This window comes from Narcine bancroftii, chromosome 6 (assembly GCF_036971445.1).
Source record: "Narcine bancroftii isolate sNarBan1 chromosome 6, sNarBan1.hap1, whole genome shotgun sequence".
Classification (NCBI taxonomy): Eukaryota; Metazoa; Chordata; class Chondrichthyes; order Torpediniformes; family Narcinidae; genus Narcine; species Narcine bancroftii.
In genome coordinates this window covers 238,647,810-238,672,405 of record NC_091474.1, presented here as the reverse complement: position 1 = coordinate 238,672,405, position 24,596 = coordinate 238,647,810, and the positions used below count along the sequence as shown (strand labels likewise).

The 24,596-nt window shown below is 43.8% G+C and overlaps 1 protein-coding gene across 6 annotated transcripts in view; it reads right to left on the bottom strand.

Annotated features, from left to right (window-relative positions):
- Positions 1–24,596, bottom strand: part of kif6 (kinesin family member 6) — a 645,381-nt gene that overhangs the window by 569,453 nt on the left and 51,332 nt on the right. For all 6 annotated transcript variants that reach the window (XM_069887755.1, XM_069887753.1, XM_069887754.1 and 3 more), the window contains 2 exons: positions 12,833–12,980; positions 9,710–9,819 (listed from right to left, as the gene is read on the bottom strand). In XM_069887755.1, coding sequence (XP_069743856.1) covers positions 9,710–9,819; positions 12,833–12,980 — 258 coding nt within the window. The remainder of the gene's footprint in view (positions 1–9,709; positions 9,820–12,832; positions 12,981–24,596) is intronic.

Here is a 24,596-nt window from a genome sequence, read left to right as displayed (position 1 = left end):
CCCTCCACGTCCTCCCCCTCCACGTCCTCCCCCTCCACGTCCTCCCCCTCCACGTCCTCCCCCTCAAAAGATGCTCACAAACTCAAGCTAGCATGCTGGAACATCAGAACCATGCTAGACAAGACTGACAGCCACCGACCTGAACGTCGGTCTGCCCTCATTGCACATGAACTCCTCAGACTTGACATCGACATAGCCGCTCTCAGTGAAGTCCGCCTGGCAGATGTAGGCAGCCTCCAAGAACGCGGCGCGGGCTACACACTCTACTGGTCTGGCAAGCCTTCGGATGAACGACGCCTATCTGGTGTAGGCTTCATGGTCAAGAGCTTCATTGCCTCCAAACTCGAAAACCTTCCGACAGGCCTCTCGGACCGAATCATGTCCACGCAAATTATCTTTAGTGTATAGTTGAGTGGTCAAATGTTAGGCGAGTTGACGAGAAGACAAGTGGAGTAAAAAATACAGAATGAATGTAGGAATTTTATTCAAGATAGAACCCCTTTCTCCCAATCATGTATTGCTCTATTCTAACATTTCTCAGATACTACCACTGATCTCTCAACTTCAGCAGATATTCCCGAACAAAATTTCCAGTCGTAAAATTATGTTGCTTTTGCTCTGTCCAAACCGATCTCTCCTCCCCTCTCTTCTGTGATTTGATGAACTGGACTTCTTGCAAAACAAATCTTCTCATTGTACCTTGGTAGATGCAACAGGGTTAAAATCTAAATAGTGCAGATGGGTCATGGAGGGGCTGATGAAAGAGCATGTTTCCAGACGGCGTTTCTCTTAGGGCTCTCAACTTGCTGCAAATGCACGGGTTTGGAATTTCCTCGCCTGCTCCACCACACTAGAATCTGGTTGGAAGTGCAACAGAAATTCTGCTTATTCGTGTAAATCCTCCTCTCTTATAACACCAACTGACAATCCAAAGAAATTCCTGTTCATAGTTTCATGCTCTGCTAAGTGATTTTCCTGATTCTCACTAAAAAGGATGCCGTTGCATGGAGGAATGCTAAAAGTATGCTAAATGTTGATACCACAAGCAGCAGATCTTAAAAATAATAGAATTAATAGTTCAGGTTATGAGTCTGAGCTATATTAGGAGTCACAAATTCCACTGCTATTTATGCAGGGATGCTCCTTTTAAAACGCACTGTGTGTAAGTGATTGCTAGGAACCTTCTCCTCCACCTTTAACTTTTGCTTCTCTCCCATTTTGTCTGGCATCCTCCAATCAACTGCCTCTGATCTTCTCTGGTTCTCCAATCCTCTCCTGGCCTCCATCCAACCCCTACCACCCTGTACTCAGTAGACGAGCTGTCTCCCCTCTGCTCTCAGTCTTGATGAAGAGTTCTGGCCTGAATATTGACCATTCTTTTTTTCCCCCGCTGATGCTATTCGATCCACTGAGTTTCCTCCAGCAGGTTGGGTTTTTTCCTCTTTTTTTTGTAGGTATTTCTTCTAACGACAGCTGAAGGAAAAAATTCAAAGGGAAGTTCAGATTGTACGCCATCGACAAATAAAGAAAGGCACACAGTCGTGGGAAAAGTCATTTATTTGTTGAAAATAGCTTCACTGTCGGAGTAAGTGAGGAAAATAGTGTAAATGCACTCGCACAAAAAAAAGGTGCACGCCACAGGACAAGATGTTAATACAACAAAATGGATCCAAACAAATGAAATATAATCACCAAAACAGAGACGAGAAATGTTTTTGGCCTCAAACCAGCATTGCAGATGACTCCAATGCTGCCAAATGAAAAGTCACATGAAGAAGGAGAACTTCAACTGCAAGGTTAACAGAACAGCATGGACAGGTTTTTCCATAGAAATCCACATCAGATTCAGTCCAGCTGTACTTACTGACTGCTACAAGGTCTCACTGTTTTTAAACACAAGCACAGCAGGTGCATTCTTTGCAGCCAGCTCTTAAAGGGACTTACTATAATCTGAGCAGTACTCTTTGAACTGCTGGAAAGGGTTTCAACCTGGGAGCAGAGGAGGCAGAGTGACGACCTGATAGAGGTGTATTAAAGCATGAGTGACTCTGATAGGGTGGATAGTCAGAATCTTTTCCCAAGGCCAAAACTGTCACACATCAGAGCAGTCATTCTCAACGGAGGCCGTACAGACTTTCAGGGACTGAAATCGTAAGATTTTTTTACGTTTTGTATGTAGTCAGTCGGAGAGAAGTACGGAAGAAATCAACTAAACTTGAGTGCTTCACTGTGAAGGGGTCCCATAAACTTTGAGCAAAATCCTAAGGGAACCACAGCCAAAAATAAACTGAGAATGGCTGCACTAAAGGACATGCATTTACAATGAAGGGGAGGAACTTTCAGCAAGATGATTGGGCAAATATATAGGTGGCTGGAGCAGGATGCCAAGAGCAGTTGTGGAAGCAGATCAAATAGTAGCATTTAAAAGACTTCCAGGAAATGGAGGGATCAGAATTTTACTTTGACATATTTGTCGAAGTGGGCCAAAGGGCCTGTTCTGGGTGTTGCGCTTTTTAAAGTTCCATGTAACTAAATGGCTGGACGCCACAATGATGAGAGGCAGGTGGAGAATTTCCCCAGGGCTGTCAGAAGGATCTGGAGAGGCTAAAAAAAATCTTGCCTTCAGGAGGCATGATCTTTGAGCATAGGGGGACAGAAACCTCGAGGGGTAATGGAAACATTCACAGATTTCACTAACCCCTCCTACCGAAAACTCCTGCAGCTTCTTGACAGGAGTCCCTGATTGTTAGTAAGAACTAAACAATCAGAAAAAAATAAGCCTGTCAAATGTTAAGACACACATAAATGTCCCTACTCCAGATTGACACATTTTTTTTAAAACAGCACTGCCACATTTGCTTTCAGAGTTCTAGCTCTGGATGTTTTATGTCAATACAGCTTACTTAACTATTAGCTTAAAAAGACAGACATAATTTGGAAGTCAACCAAAGATATGGCGAGACAAATGATGTATGGCTTTAAAAATAATAAATTGAGTAAACCAAAATTGTACAGGAAGAGAATTCTGAATGTTAAAGAAAGGTAGGTAAAGACAATGTCATTGTAGGTTGAATGGAGTAAGGTACAGTTCACAGAAAAGTATGTGTACATGCACAAACAGCTGGAGGGACTTCCAAAGGGAGAGATGAGGATGAAGTAAGAATTGGAAATGGTTAAAAAGATCTTGATTGCAGTTGAACAACACTGAAATAATATGGGTGAACAAAAGTTGGTGGATAACAAGATTTAGGACAGACAATTTCAGCAGATATGAAGGGCGAAAGGGATTTGCAAACCTCGAGACAAGTAATTTGGAGTTTTGATGCTGCCTCAAGACAGAATCTAATGAGACACAGAGATTGTGCAATATCAGATTCCACTGAATGGAGAAGAGATTGAAACTGGTAGTCAAGTCCGTATGGAGAGCCAGATAGAATGACTTTGTTCAGTTTTGTGAATAGTCTGAATTATACATTCTGTAGAAAATTCTGTAATCTCGTAGATTATACAGAAATCTGAAAATCTGAAATTCGACTTTGATCAATAATGAAGATCAAAATAAAGATGGTTCGTCTATGGAGAAGTTCCAAGATAAAGAGAAATTCATCACTGGTGAACATGAGGAAAAGGACCAATTTTAATGCCCTATCAATTTATTTATACAGAAATATAAGCATTAAAGAATTTGTGTCTTAAGAGCACAAGAAATAGAAGCAGGAATTGGCTATATGGCTCCTTGCACTTTCTCCACCAATTGGTAAAATGAAGTCCAGGATTTTACTTCAGCACCACTTCCCTGTACTAACCCCATATCCCTTTCACATCCAAAAAATCCACCTCCTTCCATACCACAATTCGGGGAATTTCTCGTAATTCCTGTCTCTGTCACGTTTGCTCCCCAGGACGAGAACTTCCATTCAAAATCACCCTAGATGTCCTCCTTTTTCAAAACACATGGATTCCCCTCTACTACCATCAAATGTGCCCTCGCCCACATATCCTCCATTACCCGCACACCTGCCAAGTTCCTCCAGCATTTTGGTGTTTGTGGTGTTACGAGCCCAGAGGACCCATAAACCCACCAGCAATAAACATCCACCAAGAGAAATGGCTACCCAAAAAAAAAGCTGCCCTCAATTGTCTCTAAACATGAAAATAGAATCAAACCTCAACTTATCACTATTGACTTACTTAACCTAACTTAACCCCCTTCTAATTCTAAGCGCATGTGTATGTAATGTGTGTGCAAGTCCTTTGGTTCACAGTTTAATCTCACTTCTCATTCCTCCAAGTTCACTCATTGCAGGCAATTCTTATACTGTGCACAGAATTTAACATTTATAAAGTTCACCAGGCTTTGGTGCTTGAAAGGTAAATAGTGACCGCTCAGGAAGGTTCTTGTCAGTTTTCTGAGAGATATTTGTTGTTCCAGGACCTCCACAACTGAGTTCTTTTTAATCAGCCAATCCAGTGTCTTGCTGTTGAAACTTGCCCCCTTCAATATTCTCCAATGATAACCTCTTTCTTTCAAGTCATTACAGATTGCCTTTTTGTTTCTCTTATTCCAAGTGAAACATTAGTCATTGCATGAACCACAAGGGCTTTGACCATGCCATCTTCCAAATGGGCTTTCCACAAGCTTGCCAGCTTGTCCTGTTCCAGTTCCAGCTGCTTCTGCTGAATGTAACACTGTAGAAGAAGCCTCTCTCTCTCTCTCTCTCACTCGGAGAGAAAAAAAAAACCTGTTTGACTCTCTCTGCTTTCAAAATCACATGACCCTCTTAGAACAGCAAGCTCTCATCCAGACAGAAAGCAGCTCTGACAAGATCTTTCATCTGTTGCCTTTTGTAAACAACGATCCATTAGTGAAGTCTCTTGGGCACTCTCCAAAGCTCTTTTCAAAAGCTCTGGAGTTGATATGTATAGCATTAGCAGAGCTCCAGTATTTCAAATAAGATTTGTTTTAAAGTGTTTTGTATGTAACCTACTCTAACAAACCTTTCCCAATTTATTTCCCAAAAACATATCTACAAACTCTGTCACAGTGGTGAAACCACTATTGTATGTAAATGACATTATCTTTTATGTTTGACCCTATTCTCACTATCCAGCTTGTGACTCTTCCCCTTTCTCTCGGAACATGGACAAATACTTGAAGTTGGATCACTTAGAAATCGACCCGAAAGAACCTGAAGCAGCCAATAAATTTGAATTCTGGCGCCACTGCTTCAAAAAGTTCCTCACAGCTACTGCAGCTGCAATTTAGGACAACGAAGACAAGCTCCATCTGCTATTTTCGTGCATCGGGCATCGAGTCGACCGGATGGTCTGGGACTGCCAAATATATGGAGATGTCATGGACATCCTGAAAGACCAGTACAAGGTACAGATGAATGAAGTCTATGCATGGGACGTACTCCACTCACGCAGGCAGTGACCTGAGGAAATTTTCGATGATTTGTCAGGACCCAGCAGGAGCTTGCAAGGGACTGCAACTGCCAGGGTGTGAGTGCAGAACAGCACACACAGCTGCTGATCAGAGATGCCTGTTTAACAGGCATCCACTCTGATTACGTGGGGCAAAGGCAACTGAAACAGAAACAAATGAGCCTCCCTCAAACAATCAAACTGGCAAAAACTCTGCAGGTGGCCATCCACAACACTAAATCGTTCTCCAGTGATCACACGGCCGTCTAGTGGGGAACACGGGCACCACCATCTTGGGAGGGATCGCAAGCCCCCTCCCATCCTGAGCTGGCCTCCACTGCCTTTAGCAACCACCTGACACGCTACTTCTGTGCGCAGGGCAAATATCGGGGAAATGCTGCCCTGCCAAAGACGCTGTCCACTCCAACTGCAGGAAGAAGGGACATTTCGTGAAGGTCTGTAAGTCTCAGCAAACCCCTGAGCACAGCACTGCCATGTGCGAGCAGGGGCCACCATCTTTGATGCAGTCACATCTGCCGCCACTTTTGGGGACCTAGAACACCCGTGCATACACACCACGGAGATCACCGACCGTGATAATGTCACTTCTGTCTTCTCCCTCGTCTCTTCTGGCGAACGACTGGATCGCGTGTGCACCATGGGGGCCACCATCTTGACTGCCATCTTACCGGACCGCCGGCAACCAATGTAACTCCTCAGACGATGAGCTAACGCTGGCATCAGTAACCTGAATCAATGCAGACCAGATCAACTCTCCTGACCCATAATGGATGTCCAGGTAAACAGCTGTCCCACCACTTGCCTATTTGACAGTGGGAGCACTGAGAGTTTCATTCACCCAAACACTGTACAGCTCTACTCCCTTGAGGTGAAGCCCGCTAAACACAGCGTCTCTCTAGCATCCCAATCCCACTCTGCTAAAGTTCGTGGCAGTTGGACTGTGCACTGACTGTCCAAGGCACATTCTACCGTAACTTTAGGTTGCTAGTATTGCCACGGCTCTGTGCACCCATCCTACTAGCATTAGACTTTTAGTGCAACTTAAAGAGCGTCACCATGGAGTATGTCAGGTCCCACCTTCCCCTCACCGTCTGTAATGGGCAGTTTTTAAACCGCCTGCCCCTCCTTCACCACGTGGCCGATCAGCAGCCCCAAACCCATGAGGCCGTGAGGCCAACCAACAGAACACCCCCAAACCCAATCACTGCAGCCAACATGCAGCCTCTCTATGGATTCCCCCCCCCGCCCCTATTCGCTAATCTTATCCCTGACCGTAAGCCCATCGCCATTAAAAGTTGGCAATATAGCGCTGGGGATAGGACATTTATCAGACGTCTCCTCGCTGATGGGGTGATAGAGCAGAGTATGAGCCCCTGAAGAGCTCAGGTAGAGGTGATGAAGAGGGGGGAGATACATCGGATGGCCATAGATTACTCCCAGACCATCAACGGGTTCACCCAGCTAGATATATACCCCTGTCCCACATAGCCGACAATGTAAACCAGATTGTACAATACAGGGTGTTCTCGACCATGGATCTTATGTCTGCTTATCACCAGTTCCCGATCCGCCCCGAAGACCACCAGATGGCCAACTGTACTATTTCTTGAGAGTCCTTTTTGGGGTCACAAATGGGTTATCTGTCTTTCAAAGGGAGATGGATCGGATGGTGGACAAACACAGGCTATGGGTCACTTTCCCATATCTCGACAACATTACTATCTGTGGCCATGATCAGTAGGGTCATGATAGGAACCTTCAAAAATTCCTCCACATCGGGAAACGCCTCAACCTCACGTATGACACAGAAGTGTGGTTTCAGCACATGTCACCTGGCTAATATTAGGTTGCATTGTGGAGAATGGAGTCATCAGCCCTGACCCTGACCCATGTTAGAACTTCCACCCTCCCACTGGCTCAAGGCCCTGAAAAGGTGTCTGGGGTTTTTCTCTTATTACACCCAACCCCTGCTTCCACCAGCCCAACTGGTCACACTTGATCAAGGCCACTCGCCCTTTCGAACATCTGACTATGGACTTCAAAGGACCCCTACCCTCCACAAACCACAACATGTACTTCATCAACGTTATCAATGTTCCCCTTTGCCATTCCCCGTCCGGACATGACTGCAGCTACTGTCATAAAGGCTCTGAACAACCAGTTACCCCTGCCACATCCACAGTGATAGGGGTTCGTCCTTTATGAGTGATGAGCGGCACCAATACTTGCTGTCCAAGGGCATCGCCTCAAGACGGACACCAACTATAATCCAAAAGGGAATGGCCTGGTGTATTGGGAAAACAGCACATTCTGGAAAGGAAGTACTACTAGCCTTAAAGTCCAAAGGCCACCCCGACCCCCACTGGCAAGAGGTCATCCCAGAAGCACTATCCGGCCACCAACTAAACACCTCACAAAAGACTCTTGACATTCCCCAGGAGATTGGCTTCGGGAATCTCCTTATCTACCTGGCTGACATTCCTCAGGCCAGGCCTACTTCTCAGGCATGTGAGGACCTGTAATTCCAAGCCTCTGGTCAAGAGGGTCCAGCTGCTCCACGCAAACCTACAGTACGCCTTGGTGGCATTCCCAAACTGACGTAAAGACACAATATCCATCCAGGACCTGGCACACGCACAAGCATCTGGACCCCCCCTACCCCAACCACTCGACATAAAAAAAAAGGATTTCTCTTAGAGAGAGAGAGCGAGAGATAGATAGAGAGAAAGAGAACTGAGTTCTGCAGTAGCTTTTGGAGGTTACAACATGGCCAGCTGGCTGGTTTGTTAAAGCCCCATTTTGAAGACAGGTTGTGAGTTCTGAGTTCAGCCTGTTCAAAACCCTTACAAGAGGAAATGGCTGGCTAGAGTGTTTCTCCTGAAATAAGGGAAACAAGAGGAAATCTGTGGTGACCTGGAAGAAGTGGTTATCATTTGGAAAACCCAGGATGGAGCAAGTTTCTTCGGCAAGACACGAAAGTGGCTGATTGGAGGGAATCTGCGTGTGTCCAATGAGCAACAAATCTCTCTCTGAAACTAACTAAAACCTTCCTGAGCGGTAACCATTTACCTTTAAGCACCAGACCTTGGTGAAAATTCATAACTGGTAAATTCTGTGGACATTCCATGGACAGTATAAGAATTGCCTGATACTGGTGAACTTGGAGGGGTGAGAAGTGATATTGGACTGTGAATCAAAGGACTTTCCTGAACCTATACACATTACATACACATGCGCTTATAATTAGAAGGGGGGGGGGGGGGGGTTAAGTTAGGTTAGTTAAATCAATACTGATAAGTTAAAGTGTTCATGTTTAAAGATAATTAAAAGCAACTTTTGTTTAAATAACCATTTGTCTTGGTGAATTTCTCTTGCTGCTGGGTTTTGGGGTCTTCTGGAATCGGAACCAATGGACCTGCTCACACTAACCATCCAAGGCACTAATATTTATGAAACAATATTTGTATATGTATATTTGTTCTGCTTATGTTTTGCAAGTCTGGTTGTCTGTCTGCATGTTTTGCACCCAAGACCGGAGAATGCGGTTTCATCAGGTTATACTTGTGCAACCAGATTATAATAAACTTGAACTCAAATGGCAAACACCATATCTTGAGACTGTCACCCTTGACGACACAACTGGTGTTTCATCGAGTCCCGTGCCAATTTTTTTAGGTTTCTAATTTTTACCAGAAACTAATCTCATTATCTATTCGGAGATTTTAAAAAGTTACAGTCAGATCTCAGACTGTAAGAAAGTCCAGTGAGGAAGTGTGAACAACCCCTTGATAAGCTTCCAGCGAAGATGTGTAAAATTGTCAGTAACTATATTTTCTGAGCCTAAGAAATAGCAAACAAAAAGATTGGAAAGTTTTATTTTGTAACTTTTTTTATTCATTAGCATATAATTAACTTTACAATCTTGAGGGCTCATAGAGTTGGTAACTGTTCATTCATCTGGGAGAACAAAACAATTTGGAATTTCTTTTTAAAAAAAGAGAAAATGAACAAGAGCCAACTTCAAACAAAAAATAAACATAACCGCAAGATCTTTAAAGTCATAATCAAGAATCTTCAGAAACAATGAGTCAATGAAGCCGTTCAAAGTCATAAATAAGTAACTGATGTTGTGGTGTATAAAAATGTCAAAATATCACACAACCTTATTCAGTTAAAAATATTTTTTGTTGTATGAACTGGTGCAGCGGGATAAATATAGGGTTGATCAAATAAAAGAGCAGCGAAAATTAATTTAACTTACGGCAAGTCTTCAAGCTTGGAGGCTTCATGGCGTGGATCAAGGAGATCGTAACCACATTCATTGTAAATTTCCAAGTAGGAAATGTGGGTTGTGAAGACTTTGCTGCTGTCCTGGTCCAAGGGAAATCAAACAAAATTAAAATCGTGAATGAATCCAAATCAAGAGGATTGGGTGTACTATTTATAATAGCAACACCCACAGCTTTTGTTCATTTTCATATTTTACTGTTTCCTGCAATAATTTATTTTAAATACCTTCAGATTAGATACTTTCCACATCATTACAGTGGGATAAATAAAAACAGGAACGTCTGCAGACACTATGGTTGATGTAAAATTACGAGAAACTCAGAAGGTCAAAAGTAAACAGTGTACTTGATCTTCTTCTTCTTTCTTCTTTGGCTTGGCTTCGCAGACGAAGATTTATGGAGGGGTAATGTCCACGTCAGCTGCAGGCTCGTTTGTGGCTGACAACATAACCAACATTTTGGGCTTGAATCCTTCATCAAGGTATGAAAAAATGTCAGCAGGCAAAATGGTGGGGGAGGGGGAGGAATACAGACTCAAAATAGGTGGAGAAGAGAGGGATGGTTCTGCGAATAGAGAGGGAAGGGGGTGGAGAGCTAAGGAAAAAGATAAAGAGAAAAGGGAAGGAAGAGAGAATGGAGAGTAGGTTAGCAGACAGTGGAGAAGTCAATGTTAATACCATCTGACAATCAAATATTGTTCTTCCAATTTACATGGGGTCTTGGTGGAATCGTACATGAGACAATAAGCATGTTTGTTCATGGCCCAGCTTCAAAGCGCAAGGTACTGTTCCCTCACATTGGCTAATTTTACACTACCTCTAACATTGTGAAGCCAGTGAAGGAACTAAGGTGAGACACAGGACGGGAGCTGTGGATAAGTGATATAAAAAATTTTAAAGGGAATCCACCTGTAGGAGCACGCACACATCCATCTCTGACTTTCAATGTCCTCCTTGCGTTGTACGGAAGCAGGACACACCTCTCTTGTGAAGTCAGAAGAAGTCACACAGGCCATACATGTGCAATGAACTTTGTGTTATATTAAAATACATGTAACTCCCCTTTTTATACTACTGTGCATTTCTGGATGCCTTCAATGAATAAATATTTTGTTTGCACAAACAAGTCAAGGCAGCAAATTTTTACGATACTTGAAGGCAAAGGCCTGAAGGACTGATTCAGAGACAAATCTCACAGAGATAGCTGGGAAATTAATTCATCTTGAATGAAAAACCACAGAAAAATTATGACCATCAAATTATTCAATTGCCATGAAAACCCATCTGGTTCACCTCTCTCCTTCAGAAATCTCTGCATGGTTTGGCGTGTATACCAGTCACAAACATATTGATGTGGTTGAGTTTTAACTGCTCTCTGAAATAGCCTACCAAGTCACACCACTTAGTTTAAAGGCCAAGTAGATACAGACAATAAATACTAGCAATTCCAGCAATGTTCGCAGAGCAAAAAGAATACAAGAAAAAAAACAATCATTAGCTAGAGATAGACATTTATTATTGTCAAGTGCACTGAGATACAGTGAAAACTATGACCATGGAAATATACAACACAGTACAGGCCCACAGTGTTGTACTCACCTAATAACTTACTCCAACAACTGTCTAGAATTTTGAGACTGCTCAACCCTCCATTTTTCTCAGTTCCATGACCCTATCAGATCACCTCTTTAAAGATCCTATTGTAACTGCCTCCACAGTCTGTTGCCAGCAGCACATTCCATGCACCCACCACTGCGTATGCAAAAACTTACCTCTTACATCCCCCTGTACTCACTCCCAAGAACCTTAAAACTATGGAAGTAAAACACGACACTGTGGTGGTTGTAAAAACACGACGCTGGAGAAACTCAACAGGTCAAATAGTGCACTTTATATAGCAAAGATAAATATGCATAAACAATATTTCGGGCTTGAGCCCTTCATCGAGGTTTCATAACCAATGCACCTTTATGTTTGCTATATTAAAAAACACTCTGAATTTATCCAGCATTGTGTTTTTATTTTTCACCTTACAACTATGCTCCCTGGTATTAGCATTTCAGCCCTGGGGAAAAGGCTTCCGGCCACCTACACAATCAATGCCACTCATCATATTTTACACCTCTGTTAGGCCATCTCCTTAAATATAGCTGCCTCTGCCTGCACTACTTGTTCCAGTTGTTCCCACATGTTCTCAAGGTAGGGAGGTATGTGTGTTGTGGAGCTAGAGCTGAAGCACCTGTATCCAGCTGCCTATTCTCTATCACACCTTCTCGACTCCTGATCCATATTCCCGGAATCCTGCAGGGCTTGCAGCCTGACTCCTACCTCGGAGTCTAAGTTGGAGCCCTCACTCTTGCTGAATTCAGCCACCCAAACTCCATACCACCCCAGCAGGACCGTCAGAGGGCGGGCCAACGGCCGCATTCCTTCGTCACCACCCTGACTGATCTGGCCCACTGCTGCAGATCATTTCCCTTCCTCACACGTCCAATACTTTCTGCTCATGGTCCATCATCTTGGCCCATCTATCCCGAAGGACTTTTGCTGAAATTCTGCTGCGTTTTGCACAGAAAGGTCATGATGCACCGAGCAATTAGAAAAAGATGAAAGCTTTAAAAAAAACTTCAGAAATTCGGGTTTGCTGAAGTCATCAGAGCCAAACTTATAAGTGGGAGACAATTAACAGCTCTTATTTTCGTGCACATTTCGCAGGCTTTTGGTCCACGTTTCTGCTGCTCCTCTTCTTGATACATGGCACCAAGATATTTCCTTGTGTTCCAGTCCATAACTTGCACAAATTTTAACCCTTTAGAGATACAGCATAGTAACAGGCCCTTCCAACCCACAAGCCCACTCCCCCACATGCATCCATGTAACAACCCCGTGTGTTTTTGGAGGGTGGTTTGAAACCTCCAGTATCCAGAAGAAAACCATACAGTCATGAGGAGAGCATACAAACTTCTTGCAGACTGTGTCAGATTCAAACCCAGGTCACTTTTACTGTAATAGCATAATGCTAACCACGCCGGCCTGGAAGCAAAGCTCCAACTGCTTTAGCACTATTTAAGCACAGAAGCAAATGAGGTATTGTACCTTCTGAAACCCTCCAAACATGTATGAGAGTGTCCGAGGAATAATGCCTCTGTCGCTGTATCGCTCAGCTCCTCCTGTGACGGTGAATGTCTTCCCGCTGCCTGTCTGCCCATAAGCAAAAATTGTCCCGTTGTATCCTGCAAGGACACTGGAAAGAAAATAAAAGTGTTCACATGCAGAACCTGAAACAGGTGGCAATTATTCAACTCCTGGAAGAAAGCAATTATTTTAACAAATTTGCTCCTATAAATTCACTGGCATTAGGTGCTAAAGACACGTCAATAATATTCTGCTTGTGGGCTTCCCTCAATAAAATTCTTTCACATCTAAAGCCAAAGGTGTCTGGTGCATTTGAAGGGTTTTCATGCACTTACCTTCACTCACAGGTCACCATTGCAGAGCATACATTGCATCAGTTAAGTGCTGGAACTCATGGAAGGAAAATTCACAGTAGAGATGGCAGTATTTGGGAGTCAAATGTCAACCTAGGTCCTTTTACAGTCGTTGGATAGCTGAGCCAGGGGTCAGATCAACATGTTAGTGGAAGATTTGGGCACATTCGTAACAGCAATTGGGAGTTGAGAGTCAGTCAGAGGTTGTGGGGAGTGGGGTGATGGGGGGGGGCTGGTTGGGGAGGGGTGTGTGGTGGCCAAAGACAGACATATCAGTGAAATGGTGTTTGAGTCATAATCAGTGGGCAGAGGGAAATTGCTGATGGAGGGAATTGGGGCTATTGGAAGAATGATTGAGAATCAGATGAATTGGTCGTGGAGTTTCCGTACGATGGTGGATGCTCAAATAGCAGAATAAGTACGCAAACCAAATTGAATGTAGACTCAAGACTCATAGAGGGAACACTAACATTAAAGCCGAATTTTTGGAGAAACTCCAACATTATGGAAACAGCATTATCTATTTTCACGAGGAATTAGATCATTCTGACCATGTCGGAATTAGAAACGATATCTTTGAAATAAACATGGCACATGACTGGAAGAATCTGGATCATCAACACTGAAGCAATCATGTTCACTCTGGAAGTAACTGATTTCTGTGAATTGTGAATGAAATTTATTGTCATATAGGCAAGTACAGCGTACAGATGCAATGGAAGTCTTACTTGCTGCAGCCTTCCAGGTCATAAAACACACAATACATAGTTTAACAACATACAAGAGAAAAAAATGTCATAATACACTAAAACCTCTGTTATCTGGAATTCAAGCAACTGGAAGCCTCAAAACATTGGCAAAAAAGAAATCACAGAAAATAAATAGATGAAAAATACAGGGAACTAGAGCTGTTAGGGAACTAGAGCTGCAGCTCGATGACCTCAGGCTGGTTAGGGAAACAGAGGAAGTCATAGACAGGAGTTACAGCCAGGTGGTCACGCCAGGGCCACGGGAGGAGGAAAGGTGGGTAACAGTTAGGAGAGGGACAGAAAAACGTAAGGTGCCAGAGAGGAGCCCTATGACTGTAACCCTCAGCAATAAGTACGCCTCTTTGAGTACTGTTGAGGAGGACATCAAAGTTGGGGGGAGCAGCAGTGGCTGTGCCTCTGGCACGGGGTCAGCCCCTGTAGCTCAGAAAGTTTAGGAAAGGAAGAGGAGGGCAATAGTGGTAGGGGACTCCATAGTTAAGAGGATAGATAGGGGATTCTGTGGACACAGCAAGGAGAACCGGATGGTGGTTTGCCTCCCTGGTGCCAGGGTCCTGGATATTGCTGTGTCCCGGATATCCTAAAGTGGGAGGGACAGGAGCCAGAAGTCGTAGTACATGTAGGTACCAATGACATAGGGAGGAATAGAGAAGAGGTCCTAAAAAGTGAGTACAGGCAGTTAGGTAGGGAGTTAAAAAGAAGGACCACAAAGGGGGTAACCTCTGGATTACTCCCTGTGCCACGTGACAGTGAGAATAGAAATAGAATGAGGTGGAGGATTAACACGTGGCTGAAGGGGTGGAGTAAGGGGCAGGGTTTCAAGTTTCTGGATCACTGGGACCTTTTTTGGGGAAGATGTGACCTGTACAGTAAGGACGGGTTACACTTAAATCCCAGGGGGACCAGAATCCTGGCAGGAGTATTTGCTAGGGCTACTCAGGATCCTTTAAACTAGAATGTTTGGGGGGAGGGAGCAAAATAGTACAGAGCAGTAAGGAGAAGGTTAGAATGCAAACAAAGAAAGTTTGTAGTAAGTATTTGAATATGATGGGCAGGTGATAGAGAAAGGAAATGCTCTGGAAGAAGATGAAGGGCAATTGGCAGGAAAAGGAAATAATGTTGTTATTAAAGATGAGGGAAAACAGGGATTAAAAATTGGGAAATCTCTGAAATTCATATGTTTTAATGCCAGGAGTATTGTAAAAAAGGTGGATGAGCTGAAGGTGTGGATTGATACTTGGAAGTATGATATGGTAGCGATTAGTGAGACATGGTTGCAGGAGGGATGTGATTGGCAACTGAATATCCCTGGGTTTCGTTGTTTTAGGTGTGATAGAGTCGGAGGGGCAAGAGGAGGTGGGGTTGCATTGCTTGTCAGGGAAAATATTACAGTGGTGCCTAGGAAGGATAGATTAGAGGGCACATCCACGGAGGCTATTTGGGTGGAACTGAGGAGTAGGAAAGGAGAGGTTACACTTGTAGGGGTGTATTATAGACCACCCGGAGGGGACCGAGACCTAGAGGAGCAAATCTGTAGGGAGATAGTAGATATTTGTGATAAGCACAGGGTTGTAATTATGGGAGATTTTAATTTTCCACATATAGATTGGGAAACACATTCTGTGAAAGGGCTGGATGGGTTAGAGTTTGTGAAATGTGTGCAAGATAGTTTTTTACAACAATATGTAGAGGTGCCGACCAGAGAAGGAGCAGTGTTAGATCTACTGTTGGCAAATGGGATGGGTCAAGTGACGGAGGTTAGTGTTGGCGAGCACTTCGGGTCCAGTGATCATAATACCATCAGCTCAATGTCATTATGGAAAGAGATAAGTCAGGGCCAAGGGTTGAGGTTTTTGATTGGGGAAAAGCTAGATTTGAGGAGATGCGAAAGGACTTACAGGGTGTGCATTGGGACAATTTGTTTTATGGGCAGAATGTAGTAGAGAGATGGAAGTCTTTTAAAGATCAGATTTTGAGAGTGCAAAAGCTTTATGTTCCTGTTAGGTTAAAAGGAGGAGCAAAAGGTTTGAGAGAGCCGTGGTTTTCAGGGAATATTGGAAACATGGTTCGAAGAAAAAGGGAGGCGTACATTAGGTATAAGAAGCATGGAATTAAGGAGATGTTTGAAAAATACATTAAGAGGAATCTTAAGAGAAGAATTAGGAAAGCTAAAAGAAGGTATGAAGAGACTATAGCAAGCAGGGTGAAAATTAATCCAAAAGGGTTCTACAAATATGTTAATGGTAAAAGGAAAGCAAGAGACAAAATTGGTCCCTTAGAGAATCAGAGCGGAAAACTGTGTGTGGAGCCTAGAGAAATGGGGGAGATATTGAACAGTTTCTTTTCTTCAGTATTCACCAAGGAGAAGGATATTGGGATATGTGAGATAAAAAAAGTAAATTGGGTAAATATGGAGAATATAGTGATTACAAAAGATGTAGTGTTAGGGCTTTTGAGGAATATAAAGGTGGATAAGTCTCCGGGACCAGACGGGATCTTTCCCAGGACATTGAGAGAAGTAAAGGAGGAAATAGCAGAGGCTCTGATGGTAATTTTCCAAATGTTATTAGAGATGGGGATAGTGCCGGAGGATTGGCGTATTGCGCATGTGGTTCCGTTATTTAAAAAGGGTTCAAGGAGGAAGCCTGGCAATTATCGGCTTGTAAGTTTGTCGTCTGTGGTAGGTAAATTAATGGAGAAAGTTCTTAGAGATAGTACTTATAAATATCTGGATAGACAGGGTCTGATCAGGAGCACTCAACACGGATTTGTGGGCGGAAGGTCCTGTTTGACCAATCTGATTGAATTTTTTGACGAGGTGACTAGGAATGTGGATGAGGGTAGCGCGGTGGATGTTGTCTATATGGACTTCAGTAAGGCCTTTGATAAGGTACCACATGGAAGATTAGTTAGGAAGGTGCAGTCTTTAGGTATAAATTTTGAGATAGTCAAATGAATTGAACATTGGCTGAAGGAGAGAGGCCAGAGAGTGGTAGTGGATAATTGTCTGTCAGGTTGGAGGCCGGTGACCAGTGGTGTGTCTCAGGGATCTGTATTGGGCCCATTGTTGTTCGTTATATACATTAATGATCTAGATCAGGGGTGTCAAACTCAAATTCACGGAGGGCCAAAATTAAAAACTTGGACTAAGTCGAGGGCCGAACTAAATATTTATTGAAAATTTTCAACAACATTTGCATGTTTTCTCTTCTTTCAACATATGTAATGTTAAACTTTAGGATATAACTTTAGGAGGATAATGTTACAGGTCAGGAGTAGGTAGCTCAAGTTCACCCTTTGCTTGACCTGAGGGAAACATATTTGATCCCTGTGGAGATGTAGTCAGCATTCACAGGCTGTGTCCATTTTGGCCTGCATCAGGACTCAGCATTTCCAGCTCACTCCTCAGGCTCTAGGCCTCTATTCACCCTCGACCCACCATCCCTCTACCTGACCAGTCCTTTACCCAACCTCTACTCACCCCTCACTCCACTCGCTCTGCCTCTACCTACCCCATCCTAAACACGCCCCTCTTCTGCCTCTCCCCTCAACCTGTTCCTCCCTCTACCCATCTCTCACCCTCTAATCACCCCTCCCCTACTCACCCTGCCCCTCCCCTTTTACCTCTTCCCTATCCACCCTTCCTTCTACTCATCCCTCCCTCTAACTGCCCCTCGCACCACCATAACTTCCCCTGCCCATTACTCCTCACCTACACCCTCTGCCCACCCCTGCTTACCCACCCATTCAGGCCCAGCACGCTGCCGATCAGCCTTTGTGGACAGCCACCATCTCTCTCTTCACGTGCAGGGCCGAACCAGCCATCCCTGGGGTCCGCACCGGTGCAAGCGCTGAAGGCCATGGCGACCGGGAGAAGTGCGCTCGCGCTGTGGAAGGGCCGTCCGGTGCCAGTTGCGCGGGGCTCGCGCTGCCCGGGGGCTGTGTGCAGCCTGCCATGTCCGTCGCGCCGACAGGAAATCACAGGCGCTCGCCCATCCGCCGCACCGCTCGACAGGTGGGAGAAGTGACTGGTTGTGCGGGGAGCCTTCCAACCGGCTTGCCGGCTGATGACATCAACAGACTTCTCGTGTTACAATTTCTCGTGTTACAATGGGGAAGGATGTGCAATGAAGGGGGAGGATGGTGGGGGTGACATTACCAAAAAACAGCATCGGCTCTCGCTGCAGAGCGGGCCACCTCTAATACATTTTTGAAATGATCTTGCGGGCCAAATATAATTATATCGCGGGCCAAATTTGGCCCGTGGGCCAGAGTTTGACATGTGTGATCTAGATGATGGGGTGGTGAATTGGATTAGTAAATATGCAGACGATACTAAGATAGGTGGAATAGTAGATAATGAAGAAGGTTTTCAAGGATTGCAGAGGGATTTGGGCTGCTTAGAAAAGTGGGCTGAAAAATGGCAGATGGAATTTAATGCTGATAAGTGTGAGGTGCTTCATTTTGGTAAGAAGAATTAGAACAGGACATACGTAGTAAATGGGAGAGCATTGATGAGTACAGAAGAGCAGAAAGATTTAGGAGTAACGGTACATCATTCCCTGAAGGTAGAAACCCATGTGAATTGAGGTGGTGAAGAAGGCTTTTAGTATGCTGGCCATTATCAATCATTGCATGGAATATAGGAGTTGGGAAGTGATGTTGAGATTGTATAAGGCATTGGTGCAGCCTAATTTAGAGTTCTGTGTGCAGTTCTGGTCGCCTAATTATAGGAAGGATATAAACAGAGTGGAGAGAGTGCAGAGAAGATTTACCAGAATGTTACCTGGGTTTAAGCATCTAGAGTACAGGGAGAGATTGGGCAGATTAGGTCTTTATTCTTTGGAGCATCGAAGGTTGAGAGGGGATTTAATAGAGGTATTTAAGATTATGAAAGGGATAGACAGAGTGGATGTGGATAGACTATTTCCATTAAGAGTAGGAGAGATTGAAACAAGAGGACATGAGTTAAGAGTTAAGGGGCAGAGGTTTAGAGGTAACATGAGGGGAACTTCTTTACTCAGAGAGTGGTAGCGGTGTGAAATGAGCTTCCAGGAGAAATAGTGGCGGCAGAGTCAATTTTATTATTTAAGAAAAAGTTGGACAGGTATATGGATGAGAAGAAGGTGGAGGGTTATGGTCATTGTGCAGGTAGGTGGGACTAGAGAGGAGTGTTTGGTTCGGTGCGGACTAGAAGGGCCTAATGGACTGTTTCTGTGCTGTAATTGTTATATATGTTATATTATATATGTTAGAGATTTAAAAATGGAGTGCCTTGCCGTTAGTTTGACAATCTTCACAACACGCAACCTCAAGCAACCATAAAATTTACCTATCTGACATCTACAAATCCCCAGATATGACAGATATCAGGGCATTTACCGAATATGGAAGAGGGAAAGCTATAATAACTATTCATTATTGGAAATAAATCAGAGCAAATTAATGTGCTACGTCAGTAGTGCTTGCAGATCTTTGGTGGTCATTTGAAGGGTTGGTATAGTCAGGGAAGTTCAAGGATGTCACAAGATCACAAGACAAAGGAACAGAAGCAGGCCACTTGGCCCATCGAGTCTATTCCATAAAACGACATGCTACTCTACAATATTTCCAATTTCTGGCCTTTTCCCCATATCCCTTGATGTCCTCACTAATGAGATACTTGCCTATTTCTTGTTTAAATACTCCAAGTTATCTGGCTTCTGTATGTGGCAGTGAGTTCCACAGATACACGACCCTCTGGCTAAAGAAGTTCTTCCTAATCTCTGTTTTCTATGGATAACCTCTAATTTTCAGACTATGACCCCTTGTCCTCGATTCACCCACCAAGGGAAACATCTTACCCGCATCCATCGTGTCTAAACCTTTCAAAATATGAAATACCTCCATGAGATCTCCTCTCATTCTCCTAAGTCTTTGGTTTGGCTTCGCGGACGAAGATTTATGAAGGGGTATGTCCACGTCTGCTGCAGGCTCGTTGGTGACTGACAAGTCCGATGCGGGACAGGCAGGCATGGTTGCAGTGGTTGCAAGGGAAAATTGGTTGGTTGGGGTTGGGTGTTGGGTTTTTCCTCCTTTGTCTTTTGTCAGTGGGCTCTGCGGTCTTCTTCAAAGGAGGTTGCTGCCCGCCGAACTGTGAGGCGCAAAGATGCACGGTTGGAGGCGATATCAGCCCACTGGTGGTGGTCAATGTGGCGGGCACCAAGAGATTTCTTTAAGCAGTCCTTGTACCTCTTCTTTGGTGCACCTCTGTCTCGGTGGCCAGTGGAGAGCTCGCCATAGAACACGATCTTGGGAAGGCGATGGTCCTCCATTCTGGAGACGTGACCCACCCAGCGCAGATGGGTCTTCAGCAGCATGGATTCGATGCTTGCGGACTCTGCCAGCTCGAGTACTTCGATGTTGGTGATGAAGTCATTCCAATGAATGTTGAGGATGGAGCGGAGACAGCGCTAATGGAAGCATTCTAGGAGGCGTAGGTGATGCCGGTAGAGGACCCATGATTCGGAGCCGAACAGGAGTGTGGGTATGACAACGGCTCTGTACACACTGATCTTTGTGTGTTTCTTCAGGTGGTTGTTTTTCCAGACTCTTTTGTGTAGTCTTCCAAAGGTGCTATTCTCCTATACTCCAATGAATACAACCCAAGAGCTGTCAAACGCTCCTCGTACGTTAGCCCCTGCATTCCGGGAATCATTCCAGTAAATCTCCTCTATACCCTCTCCAACAACATCACATCCTTTCTAAGATAGGGGGCCCAAAACTGCACACAGTCCTGCAAATGAGGCCTCATCAGTGTCCCATAGAGCCTCATCAACACCTCTTTACTCTTGTACACTATTCCTCTTGAAATGAAGGCCAACATAGCGTTCGCTTTCTTCATTACCAATTTCACCTGGTCATTAACTTTTAGATTTCCCTGCACGAGGACACCCAGGTATCTTTGCACATCCGAGGTCTGAATTTTCTCCCCATCCAAATAGTATTCTGCCTCTTTGTTTCCACTGCCAAAATGTACAACTGTACATTTTTCTATGTTAAATCTCATCTTCCATAATTTTGCCCAGTCTCCCAATCTGTCTATCTCCTTCTGCAACTTTACGGTTTCTACTACACTTCCTACTTCGCCACCTCTCTTGGTGTCATCCATAAATTTGGCCACAAAACCATTTTTACCACAATTCAAATCATTAATATAAATTGTAAACAGCAGTGGCCCCAATACCAACCCCTATGGAACACCACTAGTTACAGGCAGCCATCCAGAATGGGAACCCTTGATTTCAACTCTTTTCTTCCTGCAAGAGTTTGACAGCTGTTGGAAAAAAGCCTAGACTTCAGCCCAGTGATAACAGCAGGAAGAGGTTGTGACTGGGGTAAAGTGGATCCTTTGCGATGCTGAAGAGGTTGTGACTGGGGTAATGTGGACCCTTTGCAATGCTGAAGAGGTTGTGACTGGGGTAATGTGGACCCTTTGCGATGCTGAAGAGGTTGTGACTGGGGTAATGTGGACCCTTTGCGAAGCTGAAGAGGTTGTGACTGGGGTAATGTGGACCCTTTGCGATGCTGAAGAGGTTGTGACTGGGGTAATGTAGACCCTTTGCGATGCTGAAGAGGTTGTGACTGGGGTAATGTGGACCCTTTGCGATGCTGAAGAGGTTGTGACTGGGGTAATGTGGACCCTTTGCGATGCTGAAGAGGTTGTGACTGGGGTAATGTGGACCTTTTGCAATGCTGAAGAGGTTGTGACTGGGGTAATGGACCCTTTGCAATGCTGACTGCCTTCTTGATGCTGTGGCTCATGTCGATGTCTTCAATGGCCGGCATGTCAGTGCCCTTATTGGAATTGGCGTGCCTGTCATATTTTTTTTACAGCCTTCTGTGTCCCTGGACACTCTAATTTGTAAACCAGGCTGTCACGCAACCAGTGAGTCAACTTTCCACTGTATACTTGGAAATTCGATAGTGTATTCCATGACATGCCAAATCACCTCAAACTCCTTAGAAAGTACAAGGATTGATCTCCCATCTTCAGATGATATTATATGATAGGCAATTACACTGGGAACCAAGAATTTGCTTCCTGAACACTTTTGGGTGTATTTTATGGATTTTGGGCTGTTGATCACAAAAAAAATTCACCTTAAAAATTTCACATCATGTACCATTTTTAGATATAACCTATTTTTGTGATTTCTTGTCTTATTTTAAATCTACTTCAAGCTACAAAACCATGAAGCGCAACGTGTAATTGAACATTCATTTTCTGCATTCGCACTTGGACATCTTCACAGCTGATCTTGGTGCAGTCAGTGGCGAACGTGGTAAAAGGTTTCACCAGGACATTGCAATCATGGATAAGCGGTATCAGGACAACTGGCATCCATCAATGCTGGTCGACTATTTTTGGACCCTGACACAAGAGGCATCAGATGCTGAGCACTAACAGAAATCAGTGACAAAATATTTTTAGGTCAGTTGAACTAATGGAATATATCAGCATAATTATGTGATTAAAAATGCTAAATTCAATAAAAGTAAATTTATTGTTTCTCCAACTTTCTATGTGATGCAGCAAATCTGAAATTATCTTTGCGTTCAACTTGAAGTTGTCTTTCATCATCCCTCTTTTTTTCCATAAGCTTTTGAAAACAATTTGTTGACCAGTGTTATTAGTTATCCCAATGAGTCAACAGATAGCCTTCATGCCAAGATTTTTCCTTTCGGAATTGTGGCATTAGGCTTTCTATACACGTACAAAGCTCTATAATGCCAGAGTTCACCAGTTCAGCCATGTCATGGTATTTTGATGGGTTTCCAAAATTAACTCTAACTTCTGTCAAGATCAGGATCAGAGGGGAAAAAAAATGAAAAGAATCTCACAAAGATTGCTGCAGCCTGACAGATGAAGAGTCACCAGAAGGGCAGCAGCTAGAGATCAAAAATTTAAACTTTAAATCTTGGTTGACTGGTATTACCAGATGGAAAGGATAATCCCAGCAAAAACTTGCACTGCTATAACATTTTAACATTGTACCTCATATTTGTAATTCAATACTACACACACACACGCACACACACCCGCACGCGCGCGCACACACACACACACACACACACACAAACAGCATATATATATCCCTCAAGGTCGCCACACAGGCCTGTGGGATGCTGGGACTCATTAATTGGGGATTGAGTTCAGGGGTAGATAGGTCAAATCTCTAGTAAGACCACACTTGGAGCATTGTGTTCATTTCTGTCACCTCACTATAGAAAGGATGTGGAAGCTATGTATACGGTGCAGAGAAGCTTTACCAGGATGTTACCTGGATTGAGAAACAAATCTAATGAGGCAAGGTTAGCAGAGCTGGGACTTGTCACTTTGGAGTGAAGAAGGATGAGAGGAGACTTCATAAAGGTCTACAGGATTATGAGAGGCATAAATAGGGTGGACAGCCAGCACCTGTATTCCAGGGTAGGATCAACAAACGCCAGAGGACAAGTGTAAAAAGTGATGAGAAGGAAGTTTAGGGGAGACATCATGGGTAACTTTTTTTAACACAGAGAGTTGTAGGTGCCTAGAATGCCTTGGTGGTGGTGGAGGCTGAAACGTTAGGGACATTGAAGAGACTTTTAGACAGCCACATGGATGAATGAAAAATAGAAGGTTACAGGGTATGGAGGTTTTAATACTTATTCTTTGGACGGAATATATGGGTCAACACAACATCGGGAGCTGAAGGGCCTGTACTGTGCTGTCGTGTTCTCTATTCTAGTGTTCTATGTTCTAACTGAATTTCTGACTAATAAATAAAATGAATAATAAAAACAACCACTAGTGTGACGGGCCCAGATGAGCCCCCCTCCCAAAACCCAGCAGCAAGAGAAATTCACCAAGACTATGGTTACTTAAACAAAAGTTGCTTTTAATTTTCTTTAAACATAAAAACAGGATCAAACTTTAACTTATGAACTTAACCTAAATTAACTCCCCTTCTAGTTCTAAGGGCACGTGTATGTAATATGTGTCTAAGTTCAGAAAAGTTCTCTGATTCACAGTCCAATCTCACTTCTCACTCCTCCAAGTTCACTGGTATCAGATAATTTTTATACGATGCAGAGAATTTAACATTTATGAATCTTCACCAGACTAAATAGGTCATAGGCATTAAATGGTCAGCTATTGAGATGTGCAGAGCAACAAAGGGATTTAGGAGTTGTGGTAAATAGTACCCTCAAGGCTGATACTCAGGTAGATGGTGTGGTGAAGAAGGCATTTGGAATGTTGGCCTTCATAAATCGGAGTATTGAATTCAAGAATAGGGAGGTTATGATGAAATTGTACAAGGCATTGGTGAGGCCAAATTTGGAGTACTGTGTACAGTTTTGGTCACCAAATTATAGGAAAGATAGAGAGAGTACAGAGAAGGTTCACGAGAATGTTGACAGGACTTCAAGGTTTGAGTTACAGGGAAAGGTTGTGCAGACTGGGGCTTTTTTCTCTGGAGCGTAGAAGATTGAGAGGGGACTTGATAGAAGTGTTTAAGATTTTAAAAGGGACAGACAGAGTAAATGTGGATAGGCTTTTTCAATTAAGAGTGGGGGAGA